This window comes from Oncorhynchus mykiss, chromosome 9 (assembly GCF_057628025.1).
Source record: "Oncorhynchus mykiss isolate SJ-2025 chromosome 9, ASM5762802v1, whole genome shotgun sequence".
Classification (NCBI taxonomy): domain Eukaryota; kingdom Metazoa; phylum Chordata; class Actinopteri; order Salmoniformes; family Salmonidae; genus Oncorhynchus; species Oncorhynchus mykiss.
This window is the reverse complement of record NC_143030.1, coordinates 68097394-68122089: the sequence shown is the minus strand read 5'-3', so window position 1 is coordinate 68122089 and position 24696 is coordinate 68097394. Positions and strand designations below refer to the sequence as shown.

The following is a 24696-nucleotide window of genomic DNA, read 5'->3' as shown; positions in this document are numbered from 1 at the left end:
GCTTTATCCTGAGTTCCTGTCATACAAACAAGTCTAGAATGTTAATCAAAGGCACCACATGTGACACACACGGTGGCCTCCCGCTCATTTCTCATTGTTCCCTGGCCACAAAGGCTTCGTGAAAAGCTAGCAATCTGGAATGGCAGTATAATGTCTGATACTGATGAGCGATCTAAACATGAAATTCCATAGCTAGTCCTGGTGCATAACTTGTTGCTTACAGCTTGTATTGTCCGATGATCCTAACAGAGCAAAGAAGTTGCTCTGTTCAGTCAATAGTTCATGGAGCAATAAAGCACACGTCTGCCTCTGATTTGAGTTGCAAGAAGACACAAAAGAACATATGCCAAGAATATATCGTATTGGCAACACAAAATAAGTACAATACACTATTGTTTGTATTAATAACAGACATTTAGAATAGAATAGAATCAAATAAAAAAGAATAACTAACATTTTTCCCAAAAGTGAACTTAAATTAATTGTTATATTTCAGGTCATTGGTATATTATTAAAGCAAATATCAGCCTCTATTCTACAAAATAAGAAAACAAAACAATTTGTATTATAGAGTAGGTGAGAAAAGTGTGCATATAATTTTTAACATATTAGCAAAACAAATCATTATTTTGTATTCAACCCGCAGCTCTGGTATGTGATGGAGGGATGGATGCATGAGTCAGGTCGTCCTCACAGACTATTATGCAAGTAGACTTGATCTTGTCTGAATGTGTCAGCAACAGCTGACTGCATTGTTCCCTTCCAGATTCATGGATCAACTTTATAACCATACTGCTGCTCCGTCTGAAAGACGTTTTCATCATCAATTGTAGGCATTTAAGAAGGATAAACATTCTTGCAACCTAAGGTACAATATTTCTTATAGTTGTAATATTCTAATCTGGTCAAGATCAAGATTTGTTATATTCTACATCTGCTTCATAGAGACATTTTTATTTTGTGTTGACAGTCGTCTTCTAACGCATTCGCTGCTCGGAAATACAGTTATTCTTTCCTGTATTGCAGTATACACCCAAAACACATTTCCTTATGAATGTCATGTATTTATGTTATATTCATTGGAATATGGACCTTCGATTGATCACTTTAATCTGCAAAGCCAGAAAGAACTTGATATTATAAGAGGATGCGTCCCATAGATTTACACTGCTAAGAACTGGGAAAGTTATTACACTTCATGAGCTTTAAGGTCAACAACAATCTAAACAAGGTTGTTAGCCATGTCTACCCAGCCCCTCAAACCAACAAGATCAGCAACTCAACTCAAAAGAATTTCACAAAATACATGACAAAAACACCCTCCGGTGCAACACCTCTAAAGAGTGCCTCTGTTCGTCTGAATACATCTGAATACTGAATACTATACATCCACATAATGCTCAATTGCCTGCTGATAAAGACTTGACAATGTAGTATATCAGTTAGTTTAACATCATCTGGTGATTGGATATTGCCATTAAACTTATTGCAAGGCCTGGGAATATGTTGTGTCTTCATTGGTCCTTGTAATGTGATCCCCCATGCCTCCCTGTGTGCATGGTGCTGGAGAGCAGAGCAGCACAGCGCTGCATAGCCTTGACAAACATTAGTGCTGACAGCAGCCCTCCCCAGTCCCCATAGGCCTCCCAAGCAGCCCACTGGTCCCTTGGCTCCCATACCCCCTCTTGGTACTCGGCGCTGTGTGGTTTGCATTCATTCACACACTCACACTTACTGTCCTGTGATCAACTGAACCAGCATGGTCATAGATTATCGCCTCTGGGGGAGGATGTCAGTTTCTTAACTAGGAGATATTATGGTTAAATCTTCTTATTGCACAACGTTCAAACTGGTTTCTAGCCATGTTGCTATGCTGCACCCTTCTTGTCTTCTGCAGAAGCACCTCAACAATTATGGAGTGTAGGAACATTCTACCTGTTGTAGTGGCATAGTGATTCACTATGAATATGACTATGAAACATCTGGCATTAGACATATTCCAGAGTGTTTATACTGCCACAAAAGTGAAGTCAAAGTAAGTTCAGATGTATCAGTCAGTGAATGCATTATCATAAAGTCTATCACTCTTCATAGCTGTCTGTCTGATTTGAACTCATTAGTCAAAGCAAATTTTTTGAAAAAGGCCCTCCACAAAACGAGGGTCTTTTGCATCCCCTTTGATATCTTAAGTAGAAATTGTGGGCCAATATAGAAGTTTAAAAGCATATTATATTATTTGAAGTACCCTTTAATATAGACCACATGGATAATTCAATCATTCAGATTTTGTATATGAATAAAGGCTTGCAAAAGTGCCAAAATATCCACATTTTGACATGTCCCTCCATGCACCCTCTATGACTTCTAGGAAGATTTTAATCTACTTAACCCCTACATTTCTCCAAGTTTTGACCATCATTGTAAAGACCTAGTTATTTTGTTGCTTTAACAAATGCTTATTTATTTAATGTAATTAGAGATTAATTTATGTCTGTCCCTCATTTTACGGTCAACCTTGTTACGTGAACTGAACTCTGGTTTCAGAAGTTGTTTTTCCAAAAGAAACATTGAACATCTAAAAGTCAAATCATAGTGTAGAATCAGGTGAGCTGGTGTACTCTTTTTGACCATTTGCTGGTGTTTTGTGGTGGAAAACTGAGCAGGTCGAGAATTCTCACTTAATCATCAACCCTGTCATTGTCAACCCTGTTACAGTCAACCTTGTTACTTTATTTGACAATTACTGTAGTAATTGTTTTATTAAACCTCTTGAGATGGGAGACTGTGTTTTAATTGCATTGAACATGTGCTCTTTATGAAAATGTAAACATTAGGTGAAATCAAATGTTTTTTAGTTTTTTTTACCAAGTTACACTTCTCAAAAGACAGAAGTGGTGGAACAACCCAGCTGCTGTTTTACTCCTGGTCCATCATGTGCTACCATTTACTTCAGCTCTTCTGAAGATAATACAATTTAACTCACTTCTCTCAGACACATTAGTGTTATATGGTTACTGTCAGAACAAAATGTGATATTGCATCTTAAATTGAAATGATCCGCATGGGGAAAAGGACAGACAATGGACCAAATAACCCTCTGTTACTACCATACCCGTAGCATCGCTCCCTTCCTTCCTGTCTTTTTCCCGGACACTTCTTGGGAAATGACTTTGATGCACAATTTGAACTGATCACAGTGATTACAGGGGGCAATGCAAGTATAACAGTGCTTCAGTTAACAAAGGAGCAGTATGAGTTACTACTTCAGGAACATTGACTCATCACTTAAAGGTGTATGATCTCAGACGCAGCCATCTAAAACACATTCCTCCACAGACAGAGGACTCCATGATGCAAACTCTGCTATGAATCCCCACACAAATTAATATTAGGATACTATAAAAATATTAGAGTCACTCCTTTTTCACAGGCAAGCTTACAATCCCTCAGATCAGCTGGTAAAATGATTTGCTTGTGTGGATGTTTCATACTATGTAAGGCTCTCCTTTCTTCTCATCTAACATGAATGCCTGACCAAGTTGCTTGGGTAATTAGCAAGGGTGCTGTTTGGTGTTTGTATTTAACAAGGTGTGGTCCTCTAACATAGCTGAGACAGCTTGGCTCCCTACTTCGGGAATACAAGATGTGTTGATAAACTTGTTGGGTCATGTCTTTTTCAGGTATTGCAGCACTTGATAGTCCTGCTTGATAACATTAAATCAATATATTACAGGGACATTTAATTTCACTCTAAATATGTTTTCATATTTCCCTATACTGATAGCTTTTGGCCTAAATTGTGAGATAGAAAACAAGAAAACAAATAATTGTATACATTTATTCTCTTAACAGTTACAGAAAAAAATAGCTTTAAATACCCCCTAGAGTTGATCAACGCACCCGTGCGTCAATCTAATTAACATAATAAAAACAAATATAGAAGTAGTTTTGTGACACCCCAAAAAATGGGTTAGATATGTGTAAATCCTGAACGTTATTGCATCTCCTAGATGTAGGACAGACAATTCAAAAACATATTCCTTATTATTTATTTTTGTACTCTGTTTTGCCATTTATGAGTGTGTTATTCAATGCATTTCTATAGGTTGTAGCATTAAAGGTCAAATTCAATATTTTACCTAAATGAAAAATTAAATAGCTAAAGGATCCATGGTATGATCTTTAAAAGAAATCCATGTTAGCTCAGTAGAACCCCCCCCCCGGAAATTGCTGTCACAATAAATATTCTACTTCCAGTTCCAGTTTATCAAATTATAGGTGCAGAAATTAAGAGACAAGATACCCAAGATTATAACATCTGCATTCAAACAGGCACACACATGTAAAGCAGTGCACTCAAATTAGAACAAACCTTTATACTTCAGTGAAACGTTAATCAAATATGATTCATGACTGTGCAGTTAGCTATATAGACTACCAGATGATCTGTGTAGTTCCCAAAAAAAGTAATGATTGTGAGGTCCCCCTGTGTATGATTATAATCATAAATTGTAATTTAGTGTTTGGCATATATTTGCATCCGTGTACAGTTCCTGCAAAGTTTAAAGCCTACATTGTAAATTGCATGTGTCTAGCCTAAATAAAAACATCTTGGCAGGAATATCCACCATTTCACCAACTCCTCCATTACATTTTGAGTTTATTCCATTACTATCTCTCTATCCCAAGCTAAGCTTTATGCATCTCTTCTCCAAGAAGTCCTATGAATGTATCTGAAACCATTGTATGCACTCCACAAGTTCTTCTCAGACTAGTAAAATGTGTATGTGAAGAGGGGAACAAATATGCTAAACGTAATATTTGCATTAGATCCTTACACATATTAATATGTTAAAGCAGGGGTGTCAAACTCATTCCATGAAGGGCTTAGTGTCTGCGGGTGTTTAGTTTTTAAGACCTTAGACAACCAGGTGAGGGGAGTTCTTTACTAATTAGTGACCTTATTAATCAAATCAATCAAGGGAGGAACAAAAACCCGCAGACACTCAGCCCTCCGTGGAATGAGTTTGACATGTATGTTAAAAGAAGGGTACATACTGTATAGAAAATTGATTTTGCTCTCAGTACATGTTACAAAAGCACTTTTCTCTACCTATCAAGCCTTTAAACCAGAAAATATATTTACCTCCTCCACAAAGAACAATTCTCTGAAATCGTCCACACAGATTAGACTAGAACAAACCAGTCCACAGTCCACCTCTCTCCCTCAAACCACTTGCTCTTACCATCATCCTTTCAATAGTGTGATCAGAAACATAATGTATCTAACAAATCAAAAGTTAATTTCCAGATATGGCATGTGAAGTTTGAAAGGGTGTTTCCGTTTTATTTGGTCTTCTCTGGTTCTGTTTGTACTCCTGCATCTGACTGGCCTTTGCCCTGCAAGGGAAGGGAAGGGTCATTTCGCTTATCAATATAGCTCCAACTGCATGTAAGAACCTACATTTGCTTCCCTCACATTACTTTGCCCAAAGCAATATCTTTCAATGACATTTCATAGTGAAGTATAGTTCATAGTCATAGGGAGTTGCCGAGGCCATCTAGTGGTTGCAAATTCAGCCTACCAGGTTTTTGAAGAACAAGTGGATGGAGTTCCTCTTCTCCAGTCTTTTAGGTAGGACGGGGGAATTCTCCATAACCTCGGAGGGCCCTGACACGGGCTTGCTGTCCACAGCAGGGTCCTCTGGGGCCTTTGGTTCATCCTTGGCTACACTTGGTTCAGCTACCGCTTCTGCAGCTGGGGCAGGGACTTCCTTTTTCGGCACAGCTGCCTAATTGAATTATGACAAATAATCAAGAGATCAATTTCAAAGTGTAATTTGGGTCATTTAATGTTCCTCTTAAAGCCATTGGGCTTCCAATATGATGTTGCCTCCTTGCTCTCACCAGTTAAAAAAGCTGAGCACACACATTATCACACTGACTAGCACAATACAAGAGCACAACTGATGCAATTAAATAGTGGCTGTATAATGGAATGACTACATAAATGGGAGCATTGCTCTGGCTGGTAAACATCATAACATGATGAGAAATTAGAAAGTATCACTACCAGCTGTTTTCGCTATCATGTGTATGCAACATATCAATTGCTGTACCAAATAATGTTCATTATTTATGGAGGATATTTCATTATTTGTGCAGGATACTTCAACATGGTAGTACCAGCATAGCATAAGCTGAACACAGTGAGATCACTCTTGGTAATTTCACACTGGCTGGCAAGTATTGTCATTTAGCCCTTTGAAAGGTTTCTTGAGTTGTCGGACTCCACTTGTTGAAGCTGTCTGGGCTTTTGAGGCCATTTGGTTTAGCAGGTCCTCAAATTATCACACCATTCTGTTATTGTTTATCACATGTACACATTTTCTTGTATTTCCAAAATTACATTTCATGAGTAGTTCCCGTTGAGAACCAAAGTGAGATGTGAGTAAATGTCTGCCTTACCTTTGTCTTGAAAAGAGAAAAGGAAGTGAAAGGAGAGGCTTTGGAGGCAGCAGGTGTCTTCTCTTCCTCCGGTGCAGGTGGTGGTGGTTCTAGTGTGGCAGAGGCCTCCAGAGTGTCCGTCTTTGAGAAGTCTACATTCTTTACCGAAAAAGCAAAAGAGAAAACTTAATTATAAACGATTGTCAGGATTAAGGAAGGTGTAAGAGCCCACAAGAGTCCACCACCTGGAAGAACCAGAAAATAACCCACTAAAACAGATAAGAAAGAGATAAGAGGGTGATAAAAATCTCTACTCAGGTACCAAAACTGGTACTGTAAAATAGATATTATGTGGTTTGCCCCTTAGGGCCACTTTATTGCTGAGATGAATGAAACAACTTGTAACTGATCAGAGGAAGCTGGTGAGAGGAGCTATAGGAGGATGTGCTCATTGTAATTGATGGAATGGAGTCCCTGGAATGGTACCAAACACAAACACATGCAAACAACATATTTTACTCCATTCCATTCATTCCATTCCAGGCATTACAATAAGCCTGTCCTCTTATAGCTCCTCCCACCAGCCTCCTCTGTAGCTGATAGCTTGAACACCCATTTTCACCATGCAACCCAACAGAAACAGACAAAGATGGCACGTGAGGATGGAGTATGCCAAGAGTTTTCTCCTTTTACCTGTACTTCCACAACCGGCTGTGGCTCCATTGGTTCCACTGTCTACAGGAGAGCAGAACGATGTTAATCTGAACATGTGCCATATAACTAGACCTTCTACTGTATGGTCTGCATGGCAAAGCACCCATAGGTGTGTAGAAGCACAGTTCACCACACAAATAAAGACACAAAGTCGCACATATACAGTCAGAATGAAAATCTAATTCAGTTTCTGTATGAATACATACAGTCAGAATGATAATGGGTTAAAATGACTGAATTTGATTTTGTTGGATTTCTGATGTTGTTTGGGATGCTGTTATGCTATTTATGTTCACAGATGATGAATGAATAGATGCAGACCTCAGCCCATTCTCCACAAGTCATGCCATCAGTCCAGCTAAATGCAGCACTATCTAAAGTGTGTTGATTCCACATTGAGAAAAACATAAGCAATAAAACTCAATGAAAAGTCACAATATGTCACTGGAAGTATCGGGATAGATTTACATTTACAGGAATGCTCTGAGGGACTGCTCTGAGAGACTGTTTTGTTTGATATCTGTATTGATGCTTTGCTCAAGAGAAAGGGCAGCAGTCTGTATGATATAGCTAGTAGATCTTGTACCCACAAGATGCAATGATTTGAATACAGTTAAATGAAATGAAGGATGTCACAGTGAGCTTAACTCTGTTAGTTTCAAAATGGCTGAATGTTGTATTGTCATACCGCTGCAGCAGGCTTGGCAGGGGCTCTGGCTCCACTTGTTGACTTAACCTTGATTTTAGACTTGAGGCCTATCAGTGCCTCAAATTCAAGCTGGTGAGAGGAGCTATAGGAGGATGTGCTCATTGTAATGGATGGAATGGAGTCACTGGAATGGTACCAAACACAAACACATGGAGAATGTATTTTACTCCATTCCATTCATTCCATTCCAGGTATTACAATAAGCCTGTCCTCTTATAGCTCCTCCCACCAGCCTCCTCTGTAACTGATAGCGTGAACACCCATTTTCACCATGCAACCCAACAGAAAGAGACAAAGATGGCACGTGAGGATGGAGTATGCCAAGAGTTCTCTCCTTTTACCTGTACTTCCACAACCGGCTGTGGCTCCACTGGTTCCACTGTCTACAGGAGAGCAGAACGATGTTAATCTGAACATGTGCCATATAACTAGACCTTCTACTGTATGGTCTGCATGGCAAAGCACCCATAGGTGTGTAGAAGCACAGTTCACCACACAAATAAAGACACAAAGTCGCACATGCACACATACAGTCAGAATGCAAATCTAATTCAGTTTCTGTATGAACACATACAGTCAAAATGAAATTGTAATTCAGTTTCTGTATGAACACATAGTCAGAATGAAAATGTAATTCAGTTTCTGTATGAACACATACAGTCAGAATGAAAATGTAATTCAGTTTCTGTATAAACACATAGTCAGAATGAAAATGTAATTCAGTTTCTGTATGAACACATACAGTCAGAATGAAAATGTAATTCAGTTTCTGTATGAAATTAATACTTGGTCTGCTGTTTCTTTGGGTTAAAATGACTGAATTAGATTTAGTTGGATTTCTGATGTTGTTTGGGATGCTGTTATGCTATTTATGTTCACAGATGATGAATGAATAGATGCAGACCTCAGCCCATTCTCCACAAGTCATGCCATCAGTCCAGCTACATGCAGCACTATCTAAAGTGTGTTGATTCCACATTGAGAAAAACATAAGCAATAAAACTCTAGGGAATGTCACAATATGTCACTGGAAGTATCGGGATAGATTTACATTTACAGGAATGCTCTGAGGGACTGCTCTGAGAGACTGTTTTGTTTGATATCTGTATTGATGCTTTGCTCAAGAGAAAGGGCAGCAGTCTGTATGATATAGCTAGTAGATCTTGTACCCACAAGATGCAATGATTTGAATACAGTTAAATGAAATGAAGGATGTCACAGTGAGCTTAACTCTGTTAGTTTCAAAATGGCTGAATGTTGTATTGTCATACCGCTGCAGCAGGCTTGGCAGGGGCTCTGGCTCCACTTGTTGACTTAACCTTGATTTTAGACTTGAGGCCTATCAGTGCCTCAAATTCACATCAAACTGTTACAATCTGACACACATTTATGTTTTATGTTCTCTTTTACAAAATATTATCTGCTGCCAAAGAATGCCTCTAAGTGCCTTGTTCTACAGGAGTTGGCTTACCTTTCTGCTGAAAAGTCTGCTGAACGGGCGGTCAGATTTCGGCTTGGCGGCCTCTGGTTCTTTGGCAGCACCCTTTGGTTCTTCTTTTGGTGTGTTGGTCACAGATTGGGCAGCTAGTTCAGCTTTAACCTCCATCTTACATGAGTCTGGGGCTGGGGCTGGGGCTGGGGCTGGGGCTGGGGCTGGGGCTGGGGCTGGGGCTAGGGCTAGGGCTGGGCCTGGGCCTAGGCCTGGGGCTGGGGCTGGGGATGGTGAGATTGACATTCCTCCTTTGGCTGTTACTGGAGCATCCACTAGTTGTGCAGCCTATTCGAGAGAGACACACAATGGAAAATAGGAATAATTGATCACCGACATCTAGTTAATAGCTCACAAAACATGATTTATTTATGTTTATGTATTTAGTTAGTACTCACAGTAGTTGTTGTTGTTGGTTGGGCCTCTTTCTGTGAATGTTTGGTAACAACAAACAATAGTTAGTGCTGGTAAAAAGGAGATCACCATTCTGGTTCCGTGAAGAGATCATATATCTTCTTTCTAAATAGCTTGCTTAGAGGACCTGCAGTGGCATCTTTTGCAACAGGCTTCACAGCTGAGGAAGGTGCCCCTTGACCTGCACAGGTCTTCTCAGCTGTGTTTGGTCTTCAGCAGAAGATGGATGCCAATTACGACTACTGACACTACTAACTACTTGTTTTAGGTTCAAGAATCATTGACTTGATTAACTTAATTGGGATTAAATGTATTTATTTTAAATGATTGAATTCGTAATTTTTTTCCCTGAGGAATTCAATAACAGTCACAATCACAGTCATCCAAAAGTCTCTCAATGTAGATTAATATGTTGCTACTGGAACAGAATAGAATTCAAGTGTAAATGCTAACAGCCGCAATGTTGAATGAGGCCTTATGTTACCAATGGGATGAAGGTGATAAGCGGTAAGAGTGAGATGTCTTTCACTTGTTACTTTTTCACCTTTGTTGGTGTAAGCAGTAAGGTAAAGGTAAAGTAAGGCTGCGTCATGAAAAGCTTTCATTATTTTTTTAGATGACTTTAACAAAGGCACATGGTTGCATAGCATTACATGTAGACTATAAAGTATACTAAATAAACTCTGTGCATAACTGTTTCTGTATTGAATAATTTAATTTGGTGTTTTTGCTTAATGCATTATGTTTCAAATAAAAATACATGCTTACCTGGTCTTTTGCAACAGCAGGGGTGGCTGTTTCTTGCTTGTTTTTTTGTGTGGGAGTCACCTAGGTAACACACAGATATATACTGAGTATATCAAACATTAGGAACAGCTTCCTAATATTGAGTTGAACCCCCCCCCCCCCCCCCCCCCTGCCCCCTCCTTAGAGTAGCTGCTGCTTTTGCAACAGCTAATGGGGATCCTAATAAGATAACAAATACCAAATACCTCCTCTCCCACAGTTGCGCCAAGTTGGTTGGATGTCCTTTGGGTGGTGGACCATTCTTGATACACACAGGAAACTGTTGAGCATGAAAAACCCAGCAGCGTTGCAGCTCTTGACACAAACCAGTGCTCCTGGTACCTCCTACCATATCGAGTTCAAAGGTCCTTAAATATTGCCCATTCACCCTCTGTATAGCACACATACACAATCCATGTCTCAATTGTCTAAAGGCGTAGAAATCCTTATTTAACTTGTCTCCTTCCCTTTACCTACACTAATTGAAGTGGATTTAACAAGTGACATCAATAAGGGATCATAGCTTTCACCTGGATTCACCTGGTCAGTCTGTGTCATGGAAAGAGAAGTTCTTAATGTTTCGTATACTCAGTGTTTATTGAGTGTCTGTGTACAATCTTGGATGGCAGGCAAAATTGTTCGCTACTTTTTGTTTTCTATAAAACAAATCTAGCATTTAAGTGTATCGTGATGTTTCATAAAAATATTTCAAATGAAATGTGATACCTACAGTAGATATCAGCCATATCAAAGTATTTTAAGAGAGTTACAGTCACAGGGAACAGTGGAATTACTATTTTCATAGGACAGATGTCTTTCAGTTAGTCATATGCAATGCCTTCAAATGGTATTCACACCCCTGGCCTTTTTCCACATTTTGTTGTGTTAGAGCCTGAATTTAAAATGGATTACATTGAGATTTCTTTGTCACTGGCTTATACACAATACCCCATAATGTCTAAGTGAAATTATGTTTTTACACATCTTGATTAATTAAAAATGAAAAGATGAAATGTCTTGAGTCAATAAGTATTCAGCCCCTTTGTTATGGCAAGCCTAAATTATTTAAGGAGTAAAAATGTACTTCACATAAGTCACATAAGTTGCATGGACTAACTCTTTGTGCAATACTAGTGTTTAGCATGATTTAGTGTTTAACACCTCATCTTTGTACCCCACACATACAATTATCTGTAAGGTCCCTCAGTTGAGCAGTGAATTTCAAACACAGATTCAACCACAAAGACCAGGGAGGTTTTCCAATGCCTAGCAAAGAAGGGCATCTATTGAGAGATGGGTAAAAAACAGACATTGAGCATGGTGAAGTTATTAATTACACTTCGGATGGTGTATCCATACACCCAGTCACAACAAAGATACAGGCGTCTTTCCTAACCTGGTTACCAGAGAAGAAGGAAACCACTCAGGGATTTCACCATGAGGCCAATGGTAACTTTAAAACAGTTACAGAGTTTAATGGCTGTGACTGGAAAAAACTGAGGATGGAACAGCAACATTGTAGTTACTCCACAATACTAACCTAACTGACAGAGTGAAAAGAAGGAAGCCTGTACAGAAGAAAAATATTCCAAAACACGCATCCTGTTTTCTACAAGGCACTAAAGTAATACTGCAAAAAATGTGGCAAAGAAATACACTTTTTGTCCTGAATACAAAGTGTTAAGTTTAGGGAAAATCCAATACAACACATTACTGAGTACCACACTCCATATTTTCAAGCAATGATGGATGCACCATGTTATGGGTGTGCGTGTAATCGTTAAGGACTGGGGAGTTTTTCAGGATAAAAAATGGAATGGAGCTAAGCACAGGCAAAATCCTAGACGAAATCCTGGTTCAGTCAGCTTTCCACCAGACACAGGGAGATTAATTCTCCTTTCAGCAGGACAATAACCTAAAACACAAGGCCAAATCTACACTGGAGTTGCTTAGCAAGAAGAAAGGGAATGTTCCTGAGTGGACAGTTTTGACTTAAATCTGCTTGAAAATCTATGTCAAGACTTGAAAATGGTTGTCTAGCAATGATTAACAACCAATTTGACAGAGCTTGAAGAATTTTGCAAAGAATAATGGGCAAATATTGTACAATCCAGGTGTGCAAAGCTCTTAGAGACTTACCCAGAAAGACTAACAGCTTTAATCACTAGCAAAGGTGATTCTAACATGTATTGACCCAGGGTTGCGAATACTTATGTAAATAAGATATTTCTGTATTTCATTTGCAATACATTTGCAAACATTTCTAAAAACATGTTTTCACTTTGTCAATATAGGCTATTGTGTGTAGATGGGTGAGAAGAAACACAAAAATCTATTTAATCCATTTTGAATTCAGGCTGTAATAACAAAATGTGGAATCAGACAAGGGGTATGAATACTTTTAGAAGGCACTGTAGCCATTGACATCTACGGTTGTCTAACTGATGGCACACAAAGAGGTCCTTGGCAAAGCACATACAGTACATGCTCTCTCACTGGGGTGGCCATTGTGCTCTGGGGATGGCGTAGGCCTTCCCTCACTATATTTTCATGCATCTCAACTTCCAATGGCACAGGCCTCCCTTGTGAGCTCACACTATAGGCTGAACAAAAGACCACCACATTCCCGCATGTTCAAAGGATTTGATTAACATGGGGCTGGGGTTATGTTAACTCTTTATGGAGGCATGATTCCAAAAGAAGGCATGATGAAGAGAAATGACAATAGCTGCCTGTGTAATCATTCCTTCAAGACGTGGTCACTCTTTCTCAGAGACGCCTCTACACATATTTCCACACACAATGATCACTGACAGCACTATACAGTCTTAAAATACAATGACATCACTGATGGAACACTGTTTTCTCATTTAATTATCTGTGGTCCCTTACTTCACAACAGAAGGTTAGGATTACCATACCATAATCAAGCATTAGGCTAAATGTTTTGCTATTCAGAGGCATATTTGGAATTAGGACAGCATGGCAAACGTTCTTTTCCATACCAAATAAATGATGGTTCTTCAATAGTGTTTGTAGTGGTTTCACAGTTGGACTTTTACAAAGGCTTGAAATCATTTTTTCTCAAAATAAGTTTACAAACTTTAGGCAAATAGATCAAATATTGTGTGCATATCTATTCACTTATGGATCTTACTGTTAAAACAACTCTTTAAACAATACAAATTAAATCCAAAGAAAAATTCAACTTACTAGTGTTTTGAAGAAGTTCATAACTGGATTCTCTTCTGTTTGACTCTCTCCCTCTTGGTTTTCCTGAATATGACTGCTTTCCTCTGCAATTTTGGGGCTTTTGACCTCCTCTGCCTCTGGACTAGGGTTGGGACGCTCCTTTGAAGTCTCTGTATCCTCCTTTACCTCAGCAAGTGGCTCCTATAGACAACGGCAAAGAATGAGCCCTCAGAAATGTGAGTGTTTTATCAGTGAAGCTGAAACGCTTAGCAAGGAGTCTGTTAGACGCAGCATTGAGATTGAAGCACAATTCCAACCATGCCTCTGCCTACTCGGGGCACCATCAACAATCATCCTTTTATTAATGCTTGTTTCCACCCACACTCATTGATATTCAGCAATGTTGGAGACTTCTGTCTCTTTTGCTCTGAAAAATGTCAGCAAACTCAAATTTCTTGTTTTGTTTTGGGTTGTGTTGATTTTGTAAGAAAATCCCCCATTCTTATCTCACGATATTTAATTTTATTTGAATATTCCTTAAGGTAATATGACTTAGAGTAATATCATTCTGCAACACCAAGAAAGGATAGTGGCATCTTTCTTCTTTGGGTGGGCTGGATTTAGGTTCCTCTGACTCTATAGAAGCTACATCTTCAAGAAGTTCTTTCATCTCTTCTAGTTCTTCAGCCATTTCAGGTGGGCTTACACTCTCAGGCTCTTGTTAAGGTTGGCTGACACTCTTCACTTTAGACTGTACAGTTCTTATGGGGCTAGATGCAAGTTTTTCAGCCATTGCTGACTCTACAGCAGCTGTATCTTCGTTAACACTTGCAATGTCTTCCAGCTCTTCTTCAGGTGCATTGCACTCCTCTAAAGTTTTATCCTCTGTGACTTCTTCACCAATGGCCAGTTCTGTTGTCTCTTTTTCATGTGGGCTGACACTATCCTCCATAGGCTCTTCTTCAGGTGGGCTGACACTCTTGTCTGTAGGTTGCTCGTCGGTGGTTTCTGGGTGAGCTTCAGTGGTTTCTGGCTGCTCTTCAGTGGTTTCAGTGGCGAAAATCAGACAGTAATGGAAGTTGCATTGGAAACAAATGTGCAGCCATCAATATTTTCCAATCCAGTTCAATGGATGATTGCAAGGAAATTACGCCTTCGTTTGTCTCCTTTATAATAATAATAAACAGGGATGTTTGTTAGATCTGTAATAGGCTTTGTTATACACTGGAAAGTGAAGAATGATCTGTGAATTTTTCTCGCAACAGATGCAATATTACTGTAAATAAATGTTGCCAATTCACAGTACACCTCACATTACAGTGGCTATATGCGTAGTTAACTACTTTGGAATAACCAAAATCATTTCGATTTTGAAATGTAACAATCTCAAGTTAGGAGCTGATGATCATGAATTAATTATCAGTACACTGAGTGAAACTGAAATGGAACTAATGCCAACCCAATTTGAAGGGATCACTGATTAGATACTTACAGCTTGGATCCCATCGGTCACAGCCACAGGGACTTTCTGATCTTCTGCAGAACTTTCAATCTCCTCCACAATCTTGTCCTTTATGGGCTCCTCCTTTTCCAGGGCTGGATCCGGGTTGGGGGTGGGTTGAGGCTTAGCTTTCTTCTTGAACAGATTTTCAAAGATGTTCACTTTTTCTTTCGTGCTGTTCTTGGGCTCCTCCTTCTCTTGGGTGGCTGGTTCCAGTTCTGGTTCCGGTGTGTTTTGAGTCTTAGCATTCTGTGTCTCTGGTTCCACTTCTGGAACCTCCTTGATGGCAGACTTCTGTTCCACCACCACAGGCCCAAGACCACTGCCATCTGCCTCCACTATACCTGACTCTTCAGAGGGAGGCAGTGAGGGAGGCATACTGTTCTGCTCCACAGCTGCTTCACTGATAACTGCAAGATATAAGTCAGTTAGTTGGTGTGACAAAGAAAGTTATTTGATATGATTCATCCTTTGTACACAGGCATCATGTAATACCTGACTATTATCTTTTTTATGTCCGGTAATGGAAATTAGCCAATTAAATGTACCTAAACATAATTGAAAACGTAATCTATGTAATCCCCAAAAGTAATTATTTATCATGAGGGCCATAAACAATAACTAGTAATGCTGCATACTGAAAGAAAGGTTAACATCCCAGCTTTCTGGTATTTATTTTAATAAATTGCTCAAGTACACAGTACAAATATGATAAAAATATGAAAAATATGAAATATTTATATCAACAAAACTGTATGAATAATGCTTGAAATTACTTATATGCTTTCTAAATATAGCATAATCAAATGATAAAATAACTAACTATAAACATTCACATTCCTTATAACTAACTGGAAAAATAAAAATCTGTATGTTTAATGTTAGAGAAAATGAGCATATTTATGTGCTTTGATGTAGGGTTCAGCCAGGAGTTAATGGACAGTCGGAAGTGCGAATGAAATGGTAGGAGGCATATCCCAGCTTCACGGGGTTTCAAATGTCATATCCTACGTCACATATGCACGGAAAGAAATACTACTGTTTCGGTGGGAGCCAGGGCAATCGCTCAATGAAAGCCATTTCGACCTACTATGTCCATGGATCGATTTATAAGGGAAAAATGTCGATCGGAACCGGTACCAGAACCACACTGGTTGTGATTGGGAGTCCCATAGGGCGGCGCACAATTGGCCCAGCGTCGTCCGGGTTAGGTTTCAGCCAGGTTAGGCCATCATTGTAAATACTATTTTTTTCTTATTAACTGACTTGCATAGTTAAATTAAGTTTACATTTAAAAAAAAATAAAAAATAAGAAGGTCCCCAAAACAGGACCTTTATCTAAGAGGATAAATATGATTAATCTTAGTTCCCAACATGTAATTCAGTAGAACATGGGAGGGTGTAGGAAATGGCATGCAACTTTACCAAAGGAGTTTCCTAACGATACTACCTCTATGACTAATCAATGCAGTGCTAGGCTCATTACCCTAAGCTAAATGCAAGCCAAACCTTTCCTTGTGCTGTATGTAAAACTATGTGCTACTGGGGACACACAGGCTAGTCGTGTGAAACAAACACAGTCTGGAAATAGTGGCTGTAGCTGCTCACTTGCTAGTGATTAGATGACCAATATCAATATTATCGCCCTTAAAGAAAATACATATGTACTTGGCCTGCAAATCCTTGTACAAAACTGTTGATCCAGTGAGACAATATACACAAGGACTGATCAAACATCTGTTCATCCTCTATGTTGAAGGCTACGCCTATAGTTAACATTGAACACCGCCCAATAGCACTGACAGACGGCTGTATTTACAGAGAATTATGAGAGACTTGGAAATTGATCCAGACTAATCCAGCAATTCAAGATTGATTACAAGGGATAGTGTTAGTGTCATGTCATCCCATTGGAGTAGTACATAAATAACTTGGTTACCATGATAGACATCATAGACAGAGGTGTTGCAATCAGTTGGGCCCACAGTTTGGGCCTTATTGATCATGGGGTAACAATCAGGTGACAACAGGATAAATGGCTATCAAATCACTCATAGACACACCATTCTCCAGGCCATTGGATGAGATGCTTACAGCATGGCCATTCAATCCTCCATGCAGGGGCTTTTCTGGAGCCTGCTCAGCCTATGAGAAGAAAGATGGTTGGCATGAGCTTCTCTTGTCATCATTGTTTTCATCATATCACTTTCATCGTTACTTCATTTTGTACGGACCATCAATTAGTATTAGATGCATGTGCACACGTAATATCTCTAATATTTTACTGCCTGTAATTTGAAACTTGAAACTACTATTATTAGACAGCAAACACTTCCATTGGGTGTAAAATGCCACAACCAGCCTTCTTTCCCCTGTATTCCAACATTCAAAGTAAAACATGCATGCTGTCAAAGAAGGCTATTATCAAACATACCTTGTTTTTAGAATGCTCATTGCCCATCTTGATCGCAGTTGAAACCTGCAGAAGAAACTGTTTATCTGTGTGTGTGTGTGTGTGTGTGTGTGTGTGTGTGTGTGTGTGTGTGTGTGTGTGTGTGTGTGTGTGTGTGTGTGTGTGTGTGTGCAACATATGTCGTAACATCAATGCTGAGAATGAGATACTTCATTCTTGTATCACAATACTATAGTCTCCAAATACAACAACGAAGTTAGATGAATTCAAATGCGATGATTATAAATATCAATAAATTAGGATACTCATCTTATATAAATGAATATTATTTGAAGCAAAGCTAATAGATACAACTTAAAAAAAAAAAAGCTATAGAGAAGGAATGGACTACACTAAACCAGTGGCATTTCGAAGACAAAAGTATTTGAGGCTATGTCTTACCTTGTGCCAACTCCTATGGCAGAGTAAAAGCAGCAATAGCACACCCCTGCTGTGAAAGTTGTGTGTTTACAATCTGTCTGTAGTATTCCAGCTATTAGTGGGAGCAAGTTAGAGATCAACTTGCTGCTTTGCAACCTGCTCAACTAAGAATATGGACATAGGAGTTTAGCCCTGCTCTTAAAGGGGTGGGGCTATCGCTTACTCATCAAAAAGGGATCTATTTGAATACCAAACACACAACCACAGCAAAAATACTCTGTCAACTGTCAGAGCATCTCTGATGTACTCATGCTAATCTCTTGAATTCTCTCTGAAAATTTTAAAATAAGAACATGATGACAAGCTTTGCTTTATCAGACAGATTTAGATGACAATACTGTATTTCTCAAAGAGCCCATGAGAAACTGCAGCGAGAGGTAAACTCATGATGCCTAAGGTGTGGTTGGGATTGAAACAGGATGTGAATGTAGGATATGTGGAACCATTGGAAGCATTGCTTATTTGCTTAGTGGTTTACTAGTAATCCAAATACCTGACACATGATGCTGACTACATACTTTGATATTAAGTTGTTATACATCTTAAAAACAGCTTTATTTTACAGTGTTTTATTTATACTACAGGATTAAATGACTTAATATGACAGAAGAAAAAAATACTTCATGGCCAATATGATCATGAACAAAAGTTTAAAATGAACTAAAATGTAATTGACAGCATATCACCAAATAAATCTATGGTCATGTAGAGTTTTTTATTTGGCCTGAAAGCTGGATTAATTTAGATCAATGACATCACATACTATTATGTATAATGATCCTAACAGTAGATCCTGTTGGACACTGTGCTATCTAACCTCCAAACGAGCTTCAATGCCATACAACACTCCTTCCGTGGCCTCCAACTGCTCTTAAACGCTAGTAAAACCAAATGCACGCCTGACTAGCACGCCTGACTAGCATCACCACCCTGGATGATGGTTCCGACCTTGAATATGTCTATCGGTAAATAGCCCACCCATTTTTACCTACCTCATCCCCATACTGTTTTTATTTATTTACTTTTCTGCTCTTTTGCACACCAATATCTCTACCTGTACATGACCATCTGATCATTTATCACTCCAGTGTTAATCTGCAAAATTGTAATTATTCGCCTACCTCCTCATGCCTTTTGCACACAATGTATATAGACTCTCCTTTTTTCTACTGTGTTATTGACTTGTTAATTGTTTACTCCATGTGTAACTCTGTGTTGTCTGTTCACACTGCTATGCTTTATCTTGGCCAGGTCGCTGTTGCAAATGAGAACTTGTTCTCAACTGGCCTACCTGGTTAAATAAAGGTGAAATAAAATAAAAAATTAAATAAAAAAAAGATCACTGTTAACCTTTTGAATAGATTTCCGCCTAAATAGACATACCGAAACATATTTATGTTTCATGAGATGGCCATAAACAATAACTGGTAATGATGCATAGTTTAAGAAAGGTCAGGAACTCACATTTCTGGTCAAAGAAAAGTTATTAATTTCTTAGGTGTACTCACCTTTGAGGACACAAGGTCAAATACATAGTACAAATTTTATGAAATCATTTAAGATGTTTTTCCTATTACAACAAAAGTTGAGTAATAAGGCCTGAAATGACTTAAATGCTTTCTAAATATAGTAAAAATGTAATTATAAGCAACTTATTATAAGATTCCACCTTATAACTGTAAAATGAATACGATCCTACTAAGTAACCGTACAATATTGGCACTATGTCATATAACTGAAGACTGAGAATTTTCTCCTAAATGTCCACTGAGCAATGCAGAGACGCTATTCAAAATTGTGCAGACTTGTTATAACATCTGCTTTAAGCAGAAAGTGATTTCGTCCATCAGTGACCAGGAGAAGGTGGTCTTCTTTCAATTCTATGACACGATTTAGTATATTTTCATGTTGAGAGATCTAAATCCAGCTGAATGTCACAGTGAGATGAAACCACAACTATTGGATTTGATAGAGTGTCCCCGTTAATAAGCCATCTCCCAGACTGGGCTATGTCACTCAGAGGAAGAGCAAATAAATGATTTGTCTGGATAGGCCAGATAATTTGACACGTCACTCCCTATGCAAATGTGGGGTCTGAAACCTGACACTTCAAGTCATCTCTATGAGAGAGTGGTAGCAGAGAGCAGACCAATGGGACTTTCTGGCACTATAAGGCACAGTACCCTATGCCGTTCATAGAGCGCTTTGTAGATCAAAATATTAGTCAGAACCGGTCCTGAACCGCTCAAAGTCGCCCATAAAGGGACTTAACATCTAAGAGTTAATCAAGACAAAGGGTTCTATAATCTAATCAATGTGGATCATCATCCATGGACCTGCCACAATAAGTCAATTGTTTGGCTTTCATAGAGCAAACCGAAAGTTGATAACAGGCAATCAAAACAGAGATGCTTCTCCAGGGAATAGCAATTGATCCAGACTGAGTGAAATACTACAAATTTATGACAAAACTAATATCAGTATCAGTTTAGTTTAGTTTGTGTTTTAGTGGCCCAATCAAGTTGAAGTTGAACAGCTTATACTCATTATCGATGCCAAGCTGTTGTAAGGGATTTCCTCCTCTTCTTCCGAAGAGGAGAGGCGAAAAGGATCAGAGGACCAATATGCGGCGTTGTAAGTGTCCATGGTTCTTTTAATACGAAAATGTACACATGAACAACTGAATACAAAAACAATAAACGTGGAATGAACGAAACCTAAAACAGTACCGTGTGGTGAAAAACACAGACACGGAAACAAACACCCACAAACACACAGTGAAACCCAGGCTACCTACGTATGATTCTCAATCAGACACAACTAATGACACCTGCCTCTGATTGAGAACCATACTAGGCCGAAACATAGAAATACCCAAATCATAGAAAAACAAAAATAGACTGCCCACCCCAACTCACGCCCTGACCATACTAAATAATGACAAAACAAAGGAAATAAAGGTCAGAACGTGACAGCTGCCTAGGAACGGCTGGCTGTAGGCTATAGTTAAAAATGACTAACTAATGAGTAAGGCAACCAATAATTTTCTGTCTGTCCGGGACTGTGAATTAAGTAGGAGAAGGATCCTGAAACTAAACAAAAATAACTAATATTGTCCTCAGACGCTGATAGTACAATTTTTAAGGAAATAATAGCCTGTGAGCAACTTTCTTTCAGCTGTGAGTGAGTCTCATGAACAATTGACAGACTTTCCTCCATTAAATTCCTTGGTGTCATGCGGGACTAGGTGGGTGAAGGAATCAGACGCAGAGAGTTCCACTGGGGCAAAGTGCTCTTTACTTCGGCACACAAAATGATAAGCCCAACAATACAGGGAAAGGACATACAACGTTGACAACCCAAAAAACACAGGGTGCCAAGTTAAGAAAATAAATCCACCTCTACCTAAAATGCACACACTTAACATAAAGACAATCCCGCACAAAACAAGGGCGGGTCTACCTGCTAAATATAGGGAAGCTCATTAAGCCAAACAACAGAAACACAGGTGAAACTAAACAAACAGACAAATGAAAAAGGGATCGGTGGCGGCTAGTAGGACGGCGACGACGACCACCGAGCACCGCCCGAACAGGCAGGGGAACCAACTTCGGCGAAAGTCGTGACAGTACCCCCCCCCCCCCCCCCCCGACGCGCGGCTCCCGCAGCGCGCCGCCACCGGCCTCGAGGATGACCCGGAGGTTGACGTGCCGGGCGATCCGGGTGGAGGCGGTGGAAGTCTCTCAGGAGAGAAGGATCCAAAATGTCCCCCACTGGAACCCAGCATCTCTCCTCCGGACCATACCCCTCCCAGTCCACGAGGTACTGTAGGCCCCTCACCCGGCGTTTCGAGTCCAGAATGCCACGTACTGTGTACGCCGGGGACCCCTCGATGTCCAGAGGGGGCGGAGGGACCTCAGGAACCTCACCTTCCTGCAGGGGACCAGCCACCACCGGCCTGAGGAGAGACACATGAAACGAGGGGTTAATACGGTAATACCTAGGAAGTTGTAACCTGTAACACACCTCGTTTATTCTCCTCAGGACTTTAAATGGCCCCACACACTGCGGCCCAAGCTTCCGACAGGGTAGGCGGAGGGGCAGGTTTAGGGTCGAGAGCCAGACCCTGTCCCCCGGTGCAAACACGGGGGCCTCACTGTGGTGCTGGTCAGAGCTCCTCTTCTGCTGTTCTCCCGCTAACCTTAGCGGTCTGCAGGGCCGTAGGGAGACCGGGCAACGGGATGAGATGGCAGGACTTAGAAAACCGATCAACAACGACCAGGATCGTAGTACTTCCCTGGGACGGGGGAAGGTCGGTAAGAAAGTCCACCGATAAGTGTGTCCACGGCCGTTGTGGAACGGGGAGGGGCTGTAACTTCCCTATAGGCAAGTACCGAGGATCATTGCTCTGAGTGCACACCGAGCAGTCCTTAGCCAACGTGGGCCAACAGTATCTCCCTCTAAGACTCCGCACTGTCCTCTCGATGCCAGGATGACCCGAGGAGGGGAGAGTATGAGCCCAATGGATTAGCTTATCCCGGACCCCCCTCGGCACGAACTGAGCCCTCGCTGGACAGTTAGGGGGGGCCAGCTCTAACTGTGAGGCCCTCTCTATCTCCGCGTCCACCTCCCATACTACCGGTGCCACGAGACATGAAGGTGGAATGATCGGAGTTGGCTCAACGGACCGCTCCTCGGTATCATAGAGGCGGGAAAGCTCGTCGGCTTTGGTGTTTTGGGAGCCTGGCCGGTACGAGATGGTGAACCGAAACCGGGTGAAAAACATGGCCGATCTAGCTTGACGTGGATTTAGTCTCCTCGCTGCCCGGATATACTCGAGATTACGATGGTCAGTCCAGATGAGAAAAGGGTGTTTCGCCCCCTCAAGCCAATGTCTCCACACCTTCAGAGCCTTGACTACAGCTAACAACTCCCGGTCCCCCACTTCATAGTTCCGCTCCGCCGGACCGAGCTTCCTCGAAAAGAAGGCACAAGGGCGGAGCTGGGGTGGCATGCCCGAGCGCTGGGACAGCACGGCCCGACCCCCGCCTCGGACGCGTCCACCTCCACTATGAACGCTAAAGAGGGGTCCGGATGCACCAACACGGGCGCATTGGTGAACAGCTCCTTCAGATGACTGAAAGCTCTGCCCGCCTCTGCTGACCAACGCAAGCGCACTGGTCCTCCCTTCAGCAGTGAGGTAATGGGAGCAACCACCTGACCAAAACCAGATAAACCTCCGGTAGTAATTGGCAAACCCTAAAAACCGCTGCACCTCTTTCACCGTGGTCGGAGTCGGCCAATTACGCACGGCTGTAATGCGGTCACCCTCCATCACCACCCCGGAGGTGGAAATACAATAACCCAGGAAGGAAACGGCTTGTTTGAAGAACACACATTTCTCCGCCTTGCAATACAGGTCATGCTCCAGCAGTCGCCCAAGTACCTTACGCACCAGAGACACATGCGAGCAGGTCTCGGAGAATCTCATCTACGAAGGATTGGAAGACGGTGGGAGCATATTTCAACCCATATGGCATGACGCCTTACTCATAATGGCCAGATGTAGTACTAAATGCGGTTTTCCACTCATCTCCTCCCCAGATACGCACCAGATTATACGCACTCCTCAGGTCCAGTTTTGTGAAGAAGCGCGCCCCATGAAATGATTCCACCGCCGTAGTGATGAGAGGTAGTGGGTAACTAAACCCCACTGTGATGGAATTTAGACCTCGATAATCAATGCACGGACGCAGACATCCATCCTTCTTCTTCACAAAAAAGAAGCTTGAGGAGACGGGTGATATGGAGGGCTGAATGTACCCCTGTCCCAGCGATTCAGCAACATATGTCTCCATAGCTACTGTCTCCTCCTGGGACAATGGATACACGTGACTCCTAGGAAGTGCAGCGTTCTCCAGGAGGTCTATCGCGCAGTCCCCTCGACGATGGGGTGGTAATTGGGTCACCTTCTTTTTACTGAAGGCGATAGCCAAATCGGCATATTCAGAGGGAATGCGCACGGTGGAAACCTGGTCTGGACTCTCCACCGTAGTCGCACCAACAGCAACTCCTATACACCTGCCTGAACACTCCTCTGACCACCCCTTAAAAGCCCCCTGTCGCCAGGAAATCACTGGATTGTGCTGAGCTAGCCAGGGAATTCCCAACACCACTGGAAATGCAGGTGAATCGATAAAGAACAGACTAATCTGCTCCTTATGACTCCCCTGCGTTACCATGTCCAGCGGCTCCGTGGCCTCCCAGACCACTTCTGACCCTAATGGTCGGCTATCTAAGGAGTGCACGGGGAATGGTAGGTCTAACAACACAAGGGGAATCCCTAGCCTTAACGCGAGCCCCCGATCCTTGAAATTCCCAGCTGCGCCTGAACCGACTAGCGCCTTATGCTGTAGAGAGGGAGAAAACCCAGGGAAAGAGGTTAACACATACGTATGACCGACAGGAAGCTCTGGGTGAGTTTGGTGCTGACTCACCTGGGGTGATCGAGTAGTGCTCCGTCTGCCCTCCCGTCTCCCAGACGAGTTCCT

The 24696-nt window shown here is 41.1% G+C and overlaps 1 protein-coding gene across 7 annotated transcripts; it reads right to left on the bottom strand.

Annotated features, from left to right (window-relative positions):
• Positions 1 to 3824: 3824 nt before the first annotated feature.
• Positions 3825 to 18514, bottom strand: LOC110532611 (uncharacterized). Of its 7 annotated transcripts, none has more exons than XM_021616658.3 (14): positions 18107 to 18514; positions 17687 to 17751; positions 17316 to 17397; positions 15244 to 15662; positions 13773 to 13952; positions 10542 to 10601; positions 9758 to 9787; positions 9342 to 9647; positions 9142 to 9219; positions 8212 to 8253; positions 7141 to 7182; positions 6469 to 6606; positions 5586 to 5792; positions 3825 to 5400 (listed from the first exon to the last, which is right to left on the bottom strand). In XM_021616658.3, the coding sequence occupies exons 2-14, from the start codon at positions 17711 to 17713 to the stop codon at positions 5347 to 5349; spliced, it is 1665 nt and encodes a 554-aa protein (XP_021472333.3). In that variant the 5' UTR covers positions 17714 to 17751; positions 18107 to 18514; the 3' UTR covers positions 3825 to 5346. The 7 variants fall into 7 exon arrangements, with proteins under 7 accessions (XP_021472333.3, XP_021472334.3, XP_021472337.3 ...); XM_021616659.3 differs by having other exon boundaries at positions 17687 to 17731; positions 18107 to 18265; XM_021616662.3 differs by lacking the exon at positions 9142 to 9219.
• Positions 18515 to 24696: the final 6182 nt, after the last annotated feature.

What these genes read in the sequence shown, in the direction of transcription:
- LOC110532611 (XM_021616658.3), bottom strand. Translation starts at nt 17,713, where the DNA reads ATGGGCAATGAGCATTCTAAAAACAAG. An exon ending in GCAGACTTTTCAGCAGAAAG is followed by an intron (nt 9,220 to 9,341) that starts GTAAGCCAACTC and finishes TGTGAATTTGAG; the next exon opens with GCACTGATAGGCCTCAAGTC. An exon ending in AGCCGGTTGTGGAAGTACAG is followed by an intron (nt 6,607 to 7,140) that starts GTAAAAGGAGAA and finishes TTTTCGGTAAAG; the next exon opens with AATGTAGACTTCTCAAAGAC.